This window comes from Elaeis guineensis, chromosome 7 (assembly GCF_000442705.2).
Source record: "Elaeis guineensis isolate ETL-2024a chromosome 7, EG11, whole genome shotgun sequence".
NCBI lineage: Eukaryota > Viridiplantae > Streptophyta > Magnoliopsida > Arecales > Arecaceae > Elaeis > Elaeis guineensis.
In genome coordinates this window covers 3,035,488-3,046,412 of record NC_025999.2, presented here as the reverse complement: position 1 = coordinate 3,046,412, position 10,925 = coordinate 3,035,488, and the positions used below count along the sequence as shown (strand labels likewise).

The 10,925-nt window shown below is 47.2% G+C and overlaps 1 protein-coding gene across 1 annotated transcript; it reads right to left on the bottom strand.

The window, feature by feature from the left end:
- Positions 1 to 8,018: 8,018 nt before the first annotated feature.
- Positions 8,019 to 10,510, bottom strand: LOC105049361 (metal tolerance protein C4). The gene is made up of 5 exons (XM_073261129.1): positions 10,379 to 10,510; positions 9,443 to 9,575; positions 9,189 to 9,310; positions 8,467 to 8,585; positions 8,019 to 8,234 (listed from the first exon to the last, which is right to left on the bottom strand). The coding sequence occupies exons 3-5, from the start codon at positions 9,235 to 9,237 to the stop codon at positions 8,085 to 8,087; spliced, it is 318 nt and encodes a 105-aa protein (XP_073117230.1). The 5' UTR covers positions 9,238 to 9,310; positions 9,443 to 9,575; positions 10,379 to 10,510; the 3' UTR covers positions 8,019 to 8,084.
- Positions 10,511 to 10,925: the final 415 nt, after the last annotated feature.

Genomic DNA, 10,925 nt, shown 5'->3' with positions numbered 1-10,925 from the left:
CGGAGGGCCGACCTAGACCTCCTCCCCGAACTGCGAAACGAGGCTCAAATTTGTATGGCTTCGTACCAACAGAAGGTAGCTCGGTATTACAATGCCAAAGTCAGACCGAAGCTCTTCAGGCCTAGTGACTTGGTCCTGAGAAAGGCAGAGGTCTCGAAGCCCCTGGACCAAGGGAAGTTGGCTCCAAAATGGGAAGGGCCCTACACGGTAGCAGAAACCTATGGTCCGAGAGCCTACCGACTGGAGACTCTGGAAGGGAAGCCCATTCTCCGAACGTGGAACGCCGATTACCTGAAGTTGTATCACCAATGAATTTTGTACTTGTCCAGTAGGAATACGAATCCAGTCTGAGATCTCGGAGTTTTAACTCTTCGACTGACGATCGGCTCTCGCCAATGTCGAGCCCCGACGTGCCAATTCAGACTTGGTATCCGCGCGAAACCGACGGCTCCATAGCCGACGATACATCGGACTCTTACGAGGACCGATACACTTATATCGACGGGAGTTGACACTTCTTCGACGGTCGACGATACATCAGACTTTTACGAGGACCGATACACCATATTGACGGGAGTTGACACTCCTTCTACGGTCGAACTTTCGGGCCAGACCATCGGCTAACACGCCGATCGGGCCCCGACCAAAGAAAGGTGGAATGCCTACGCGACAGCCGTCGCGATTTCCGACCGAGCTGCGGCCGGTCGAAGGATATTCGGCTTGCCACCGTCTATCACACAATGCGACCTCAATCGCATTCATAATTCACCGATCGGGCTACGACCGGTCGGAAGATATTCGGCTTACCACCGTATATCGTGAGGCGCAGCACGGATACCCGACACAAGGGTATCCGGGTCTGACTTATCGGTGCTCCCTCGATTGAAAGCGCCGGATGACATTCGACTGAACGCGTCGGAAGGGACCCGACTACCGAACCTTTACCACGGTCGGTCGGCCCCCGACTCAACGGATGCGCCCGACTCACGGTCGGGGAAATGACACCCGACTGACGACCTTGACTGTCAAAGGCCGATTAAAAGTCGGGACTTGTCCTACTGCGTGGCGGCACGAGTTGCCGAACGTCCTAACCGACCTATATGAGTTAGCGACTTACGAAGGCATTCAACAATACACAAGAAAAAAAGAAGAACAAGCAGAGAAAAAAGTAAAGGACTGATTTCATTCAAGATCAAAAGGAGTTTACAAAATCGGGCCGAAGCCCAATTACAATAGTTCTGAGAAGTAAAACAAAAAAAAGATAAAAACCGACGAGACCGCGGTCATCCTTCCGAGTCGATCTCCTCGACCGACGGAAGATCGAGGATGACCGACGTATCCACCATGATCGACGCTGGGTCGACGGCCGAAGCAGGATCGTCGGTCGGTGGGGAGCTGGCAGTCGGCGTCGAGACACGAGTCGCGGCCGTCTCTCCTTCGGCCACTTGTTCCTGGATGACCTCCCCCGCCACGACGACGCCTCCCGATGGCTGGTCGGCCATCTCCTCAGTGACTTGCTCCTCGACCCCCGGCGGGATGATGCTGCTGAGGTCCAGCTCCAAGTACAAGGCATGGACCGCGTTCCGACCGTCCTCGTACCCCACCCGGTATGACATGAAGCCGGACTCCAGCATTTCCTCCCGGTACTGGTCGGTGGCGCGAAAGTCCTCCACCGCCCGACTAGCCGACTCCTTCGTCGACCTCACTTTCGCTTCCGCCCGGCCGAGCGAGTCCCTTGCCGACTCTGCCTCTGCCTTCGATATATCGGCGTCGGCCTGGGCGATTGACAGGTCCTCCTCAGCCTTGACAAGTTTTTCCAGGCTGACTCGAAGCTGCTCGCGCTCACCCTCGAGTTCGGTGATAACACCGTCGCGCTCGCGCCGCAGACGGTGCACAGTTCGGCTATTGCGTTTGGTTTCTTTTTTGGCCGACCTTAGCTCGGACCCGAGGTGGGAGACTTCGTTCACCAACTTGGCCTTCCGGTCGGCCGACTGCTTTAGGTGGTCGACCAACATTGCCCGGTCGGCTTCGGCCGCCGCCGACCTTTCTTTCCAAGCCGCCCGGACGTCCCCGAACCTCCGGTATCCGGCTTCCAGCTCCGACATGGTGTAGATCAGCTGCCGACGCAAGCGTTTTGTCAGGAAAACAAAGTAACGAAAATACTAAGGAAAAAGGAGGCGAAACAGGATTTACCTCGACCATGGTCGGGTAGAATGAAGACAACATCTCGGTCACTTGCCGAGACCTTAACGCCTCCACGTCGGTCGGGAGGAGGATTTCCTGGCACAGCCTCCTGGCCAGGTTGTGGTCGGCCAACGCCGACGCCCCTTCGGGGAACTGTGCGCTGGGCGGCACGGTGCGACTCCCCGACCTTGTGTCGTCCGGTGGGTCCATCGGGGCCTTCCCTCGATCGGCCGCCCCGACCGATGGAACCGGCAGGGAGGGGATGCTCGAGTTTGAACCGGCACCCCCCGTTGCGGCCACAGATGCCGCCGGATGGTGTTCGGCTTCCCGAACGTCATCTAGCGCCACCCCCGCCGGCGAGGCCGCCGATGTTCCTTCGGCCGCTTCTTCCGTCGGCCTCTCCTCCGGATGCGCTGTCGGAGCCGCGAGCACTATCACCGGCTCCGATTGATCGGTCGCCGACGCTTCGACGGTCGGCGCCGCTGGAGTGGGCTTCTTCGGAGGACGCGAAGGTCCTGCCCCCGATACTGGCCTCTTCCTTGCTGCGTGCTGCCGGATCTCGGCGTCGGTCGGCCGCATCCTTGGAGGTGTCCCTACGATACCGACAGATATGTTAATCTAAAAATCGGACAAAGGGCCGAATGAGAAGAAGATCGGGGGATCGGGCGATACCTAGTCGGGGGACCAAGCTCAGGCCGGCGTCATAGAGAGCTTGTTCGGTAACAAGCTCCCTCTGCTTCGGAACCGACATGTCTTTGAGTCGGTGGAAGTCCTCCCGGTCGTCCGCCTCCACCCGGCTGTTGTCGTTTGCTTCGGTTCGGGGCACGCCCCAGTGAGAAGGGAAGCCCCAAGGAGAAGGAGATGAGATGAAGAAAAATTGGTTCTTCCACCCGTGGATGGACGATGGAAGACCAGTGATAAAGGAAAGACCCTTCCGAGGGTTGAAGAGCCACCACCCTCGGGTCTTAGGGTGGGGTCGGAGCACAAAAAATGCCCGGAAGAGCGAGATACGAGGGTTGGTCGGCAGAAGCTGACACAACAGCGCGAAGCTGATTATCAGTCGGACGGAGTTCGGCGCCAATTGCGCCGGACAGAGTCCATAATAATCTAACAGATTCCAGACGAACTCCGAAATCGGAAGCCAAAGATCCGCGCGGAGATCTTCGACATATAGCGCCAGTTGGCCCGGCGGAGGGTTGTTAACCCGACCGCCGGCCCCTGGGGCGGAGAGTTGAAACTGCTCCGGGATGCGATACTGCTCCCGAAGCCGATCAACGTTCGGTCCCGAAAGCGAGGAAACCTCAACTTCCGGAGTCGACCGGGAGTCATCGGTCGGATTTCCTGACCGAGCTCCCCGAGATGGATTTCCGGCCATTGCACCAGAACCGCAGAAAAAGCAAAGAAGGAGAGGAAGCAAAGAAGAAGAGGAAGGAAGAAGAGGGGATCACCAACCGGAAATGGGCCCTTTGGGGAGCGGGAGGAGAGACGACTGCCGGCGACGACGGAGAAATCGCCCGGACAGAGTCTCTGCAGCAAAAACGTCAAGAATGGGGTCTTAAGTGCGGATGATCCTATATATATAGGGCCGCCCGACGGCCGAGATGCCCCCGTGCCGACCGAGGCCTCACGGATGTGCGACATGTGGCGGCCTCCGGGCCCTCCCTTCGGCCCGATGATTTGGCGCGCCCATCCTGGGACGGCCGCACCGCCCTCATTTAATGCGAGGGGCGCCAGCCCAACCACCTCCGACACGTGGCGAAAGAGGCCACGGTTCCGAATTAAAGCGCCCGCGGCGATTCGCGTTCCCGATGGGACGCCTGACAGCGCCCCGCGCTCCCAGAATCGGCGCTGGGTGACGGTTTGCTTTCCCCAGGAGGCGCCGGACATCCGATCGTCTGACACCTGACGCCGACGTGACACCTGACGCCGACGTGACACCTGACGCCGACGTGACACCTGACGCCGATGCGACATCTGACACCGACTAGACGTCTGACGCCAGCAAATCGCTCGGCATTTATGAGACGCCTGACATCGTGTCGACCCGCGGTACGGTCGGAATTTGGCACACGACGAATCCACTCCTTTTCGCCCGGCATCGCTGTCCGAGCAATGGTATCGGCCAGCTCACCGTCCGACTCAAGAGTGGAGGGGGGCAACTGTTGGGGAATACCCACCGACCGACCGACCGACGACCGGAGGGACCGACCGACCGACCGATCGACCGACCGACAGCCGGAGGGACCGACCGATCGACCGACCGACAGCCGGAGCGACCGACCGACCGTCGTTCAGCCGACCGATCGATCGACGGGCGCCATCACCGGCCAATTAATGGCCCATAACCGACTGAACCGGGGAGTCTGATGGCCGACTCACGTAAGACTCGCTGACCAACAAAGGGGCCCGAATCTCCACCCGACGCCACACAGCTGGCCATCGACCTAGGGTCGGTCGACTCCTCCGATCGCCGTACAGCCGCCAGAGCTTGTCAGTCCTGACAGCAACATGCGGCACTGCCACCTAGGGGTATTATCCCGCCTAGGGCATTGTCAACTCTAGTGATTTGGCAGCCCCACGGTGATATGATACTTTTACGGCGACTCTGACAGTCTACAGTGAGTTGACAATTCCTCAATTGTCCGCGCCATTAATGGCGGCGCCATACCATGCTCCACTATATAAATCGGGGAAGGCAACAGTACAGGGGACCTCCATTTCGACTTCGAAATCACAGGTTTGCTCCCCTCTCTCTCTCGATTGAGCTCTCTGTCTTCATTTCACTGTTGCCCAGTCACCTCTCTGACTTGACCGTCGGAGGGTCCCCGCCGGAGCCGCCTCCGGTCAGTGTGGACTTCCCTTTTTGCAGGCGCTCGTTCCCCGGCGATCAGGCGACGAGGTGATTGGCCGCAACAATAATCATCCGGATGGATAAAAAAAAAAAATTGAAAGAAAAATAAATAAACTTAACAAATAGATATTCAGATAACAAAAGATCGGCACACGGAATATGTGGCCACAGCAGAACTGTGGACAATACTTTTGGTTGTCCTTTCTTGCAATATTATTCATAACAAATGAACAAGATCTTTCTGTATGCGAATAGTCTGCATTATCTTGCCAAACGGCATGCATTGCTGACTAGTTTATTCCGATAAAAGCAAACAAATTACCATGTACTCAAAAGTGAAACCAGCATGAAAACCAATTGGAAATTGCTACCTCAAGCACACTTTTTGCCCCTCTGGTATTTATTCTAACAGGGTTTTCCTTAAAAAAATCACATACAGACACATGAGGACAGAATCTTGCCTCTCCCACTTATGAATGGGTAAAGTTTTAAAAGAAAATATGCTTCAATCAACCACAATCTTTGAATTAGACTGTTTTAAAATGTGGTGCGTAAGGCTGCATACGCATCCACCCATATACAACTTATCAGTATGCAACTATGTGCATGGCCTTTCAGCATTGCATGACCACATATATTATGCAGGTTCATCCGAACGAGGCAGGCTTAAGCTAATGGTCGGATGGGATGTGGGTTTCTAGTTGGCCAAATACATGTATATCAACCATGTCAATATGTCAATTATTGCTATTAAGAATCAAGTAAATAGTAAGCACTAGCTGCAAATTTAATTATTATTATTAACATTATTATTATTATAAAAATGATTAAACATATTTTATTAATTTAAATATTTAAAATAATAACAGTGTATGTGCCCATATATGCGGCCACACAATATAATATGCACTGTGCAGTCCCTTGACCCCTGCATACTGCAGCCACCTTTTAAAACATTGCTGCACTGATGATGGTTCCTTAGTTTCATCTATAATAGGTGTTTACAATAAGGCCACTCTAACTAAAATCGGAGAGAGAGAAGAATGGCCATTATATCAGAACAACATGGCCATGCCAAAAAAAAGAAAAAAGAAAGAAATAAAGGGGGAGGAGTTGCTCATGATATAAGCTTAGAGAAATTTCGATTTGTTAAATTAAAATAGAAGTTGGGCATAATGAAGATAAGTGCCAAAAAAATATTTTCATATGCTCATTTTCAGACCTAATTTATCCAACATGCTAACAAATGTAACTTAGAAGCATCCAAACACATCACTTAATAGAGAGTGCAGCCATGGATAGTTGCCGCAAAATCTGAGCATTGTTGAACAACAATGTACAAGTACAGACATACGAAGCATATGGGTTCGGTGTCGTTATCATTATTAGAAAATAAATCCAGATATTAGATGACATATAGCTCCTAAAATAATGAAATCATAACTGCTGCAAAGCACCATCCCACTCTCATATGTCATAAGTTATTTTAAGATTATTGTAGGTTATCCCCCCCCTCTTTCATGACTCTTTTATAGGGCCTTATGACTCTCTCCTTGACATGCATCCTATCCTTTTTCTACATGTCCATGTTATAATGGTTTTTTGCCATTTTATCTTGGTGGAACGTCGAGGCTTCCTCCATATCCCTACCACCCATGACAGTTATGACCACACAGCCAGTTGCATTCTAAACCATGTGCATCCTTTTAGCTTAGTATAGTCCAACATTCCAGTCCATACAACTCTGAGGACCTCTACATTGTCCTGTAGAAATCAATCCTACTCTAGTCTAAAAGCATGCAGCATGCACAAAACAACCAAAGACACTCTGCTATTGCTAGTTGCCCTTTTCCATTTGATTTTCTTGATTTCTCTTCCATATTTACCTCTCGATACACCCTACAAAGCTTTCAGCACTCTCAAATCAGGTTCACAGTAAACTTATTGGCACACTATCCAGTTGTTACACCACATCCTATGCATCACCTGCCAGCATGACACCTAGCACCAGTATTTGAACCCATAACAAATTTCTGTCAGCTTCCCCTACAACTAGCCCATGGTTCACTTATTATCATAGATTGACTTCAAATAGAAACAAGCTAGATGTCATATTATAGCTTATCCTTTAAATCCAAATTTGGTGTACCAGCTCCATATCAAATCATAGTCACGTTGCCCTACGATGTAAACAAATAAAATTGGATGGAAATGAACCAAACAAGAAGTACCAACATCAATATATCAGTAAGCTCTGTTAGCACAACCAAAGCAAACCAGTTTTAAACCCCTGACCTATGAGCTAGGAATAATGAAGTCTAGCCATAAAGAGAAAAGGATAAATTTTAGCATATTGCTTTACTTCTCCGGTCATCATATAAATATTCTTCTAATACTTCAAACAGTTGCCTTCACCAAGGTTTCAAATCTTGTGGGCAGGAGATGACCCAATTTCTTCATAGAACGGGACAGCCTGTCGTCCCATCCCGTCCTGTCCCGACAATAATTCCGATCATGTATTTTAGTAGATATCCTCCAATCTCTCTCCCCTTTTTTCTTTCTTTCTTCTTTTTTTTTCCTTTCTTTCCTTCTTTTGTTTGTTTTCTTCTACCTTCCCTTCCTTTCCTTTTCTTTCCTTTCCTTCTTCGTTTTTTTCTTTTTCTTTTCATTTGTCTTTGTTTCCTTTCACTTTTTATGTTTCTTCATCGTTTCTTCCTTCTTCTCTTTCTTCTTCTCTCCTTGAGTGGATAGATTTTGATGTTCTAAACCCATCCTCATCTCATTTTTTCACAGAAACGGGATGGGACAGCTGGGACACCCCCTATCTTGTCGAGACGTAAAACCTTCGCCTTCACAATAGCAATTTTCCTGCATACTAACCATCTTAAGTGTTTGCATTTAGAAACCAAAAAGTATGTTACTGGAGATAAAATGTAAATAGGTGCTATATAAATCCAAATAGATGAAAAAAAAGTCATTTGTACATAAATAGTTTTCAATTGCTAGCATTCACAAGTATATTAATTAACCTAAAAATAATTGTCAAGAGTCAGACATTGAGGCTAAGAAAAACAACATACCTTTCCAAGTAAATAACCAATATCATGGAACCAATTGAGTCATAAATTGCATTTCCTGATGTGTTAACAGCCACCAATGAAGCTGCAGCAATGGCCAGACCTGTTACTGCAGCACCATCCTGCATACCAAGGGTTAGTTGAAAGACCAAAAGATGAACTGCAGAATGAACATATCATGGACAAAGGCATAAAGAACAAACAATAAGCGAACACTAAATATCTTAGCCATATCAGAATGATATGAGTTGTCAAATTGCAAGCAAAAAATGGCTGCAGTAACTAGAATTTTGTCGAAAATATGTATACTTGAAAATAATAAATATTTTGCAGCTATTTCGAACACAGAATCACCTCTGTCATAACAGCAACTGATGTTGGTTCATGACCACGCCAAATATGGTCCCATATTTCCATTCCTTCTGCAACCACACCTTTCTTGACAGCATTAATGGCAACAAGCAGAGAAGCACCTGGAAAAGTCATCAAAATTATATTCCTAGACCAAACGAGAAAACAAAAGTTTGAATGTGCTGAGACAACTTCCAGCAGGAATGATCACCAATCACTAAAGCAGCATAATGAATATTTTCAGGAGGCTGTTCAAGAAATCCACGCTCGTAAATGACTGAATATGTTTGAAATTTTGGCAGAGCAATCTTAATCAAAATAAGAGCATCACAAAGGTTTAAACTTATGCAATCATCTGAGACAGATAAACATGAAATATATGAGAGCTACACAGATTCTGAAATCCATGCACAATGGTTGCACCATAACCCAGGCAAAAGATGCCGACAGCAGATATCAATGACCAGACAAATCTTTCCTTTGAATAACCATAACTGCAGAAGAACAGACGAGTTTATTTACAAAAAAAAAAAATTCAATGGCTCGAAATATTTAATGATGAAAATTCCTGTACATTTAGCTCAGTTAATCTGTTGCTAATCATCAATCCAAAAAATAAATAGCCCGGGAAAAGCAAATCTAATGCCTTTCATTGCTGTTCAGTATTAGCAATGCTTTAATGCAGATTTTGATTGTGGGGTTATCAAATGACCGAAATAGCAAACCTGACTGTGTATAGTATGAAGATGGGTTAAACCTACAGGTGCAGAGCATCTGGAGCACGCCCCAAGCTATTCAAACCATGAGCAAGAAGGGCCCGTAGCACAACAGGAGTCAGTTCTTTGACCTGAATTCTCAAGAGCATAAGTTAAAAGAAAGTTTTGCTTAGAAAGCGTGCTTAGAAAATGGTTGCAAGTGATCAAAACATAAAGAAGAGAAAGAATAAAGACACTGACACCATGTCAAAAGTGAAACATACCTGGTTTGCAAAATCTGCAACTGAGTGCACCATCTCAGCTAACATAACATGGCTAGAAGTTGCAAGCCACACTCCAAACTTCAGAGAGAAGACAAGAAAGTTGCACCATAATGCAGTTGTAACTGCTCGTTGGCTGAAATAAGCATTCCCCATTACCAGTTAGCCGAGTAACAGGAGATACCCTGATGCATGTATACGCGCTACAAACCATAACTTCATATAAACAAAGATATTATGGACTGAAAGATATGACATAGAAAAGTTGCAAACAGATATGTTGTATCACTCAGAACTTTTGATGGTCCCATTGTTTCGTCCAAGTTTGTGAAATTATGATAGACAAATATAATTTGATCTTTTTTGGGGCAAAAAAAAGTGTTATGCAGAACACTATGATACCCATATTACGGGCTACTTCGTATTCTATTCTCCTTTACCCAAGTTTTATGTGTCAAGCAATGATATTCTTCGTCACCCTTTTCTTTTAGTGAGGCACTGTCTTTTTAAAAGGCCGCGTTCTGATTATATGGTGGGTGCACAAAATAAAAGATCCACGCGCAGGGAAATGAGGCAATCAGATTGGCAAAAAAGAACGATTTCCACACAGCTAATTCTTTTTCAAGGAAAGGATGATGGTGAAAGAAAAGAAATGCAAGTTTATGGCGTGACCTGGTGTCATCAAATTCGGCCTCTTTAACATTTGCAACCCTAAGAGAATAATCTGCAACAATCCCCAAACTTTAATTTAATTAAAAAGACAGTCCAAGAATAGCTATAACTGGGAAGACGAAGGGATTTTTTTTTTTTCTTATGGTAAAAGGTGGGGCAAGAAGAACCCAAAACGAAGGAAAAGACAACAGCAGAGGATTCTTGGTGATGGAGGGACGGCATCATTAGTTTGGCATTGATCATGAGTCAAGGAGGACTCTGGCTTACAGGGAATGAGACTTCTCTCCCGTGAGGAGCTTTTTGGATGGGAATCCGGAGGGGCGAAACCGGACTATGATGTACTGCTAGGCTTCGTCCTTTCGTCGGGAGGGTGGGTGAAGAATGGGAGAAGAAGAAAACGAAGGGCCCAGGGATGGATTCGGATGTTGAGGTTTTCAAAGATCATGACTGCCCTGCGGTCAGACGTCACTTCTGAAGTCATTATTTGACGTATAATTAATATCGTTAATTGTATGGTTTCCCCGATGTTCAAGGGTGCGTGATGTAAAGATTAGGGCACTGGAAGTTCGACAAATTTACAGAAAATCCATGGACATTATCTAGCATCAGGACAGGTCAATATATATATATATATATATAATATATATATATATATATATATATATATATATATTACGCTTAATTTTGGGCCAATTTAAAAACACCTATCAACTTTAAAAATTTCAAAGTTTGCAAACCGTAAATTGTTCTAAACTAATCTTTTGGAAAAAATCAGCAAACGACGTTTATCTACCCCTTGTATTGACGGAAGTAT

Bases quoted from the DNA above. Each gene is read 5' to 3' on its own strand.
- LOC105049361 (XM_073261129.1), bottom strand. From the start codon at position 9,237: ATGCTCTGCACCTGTAGGTTTAACCCATCTTCATACTATACACAGTCA. The intron at 8,586-9,188 runs GTTTGCTATTTC...TGACTTTTCCAG, and splicing joins TTCATACTATACACAGTCAG to GTGCTTCTCTGCTTGTTGCC. The intron at 8,235-8,466 runs GTGATTCTGTGT...CTTGGTATGCAG, and splicing joins CAGTTGCTGTTATGACAGAG to GATGGTGCTGCAGTAACAGG.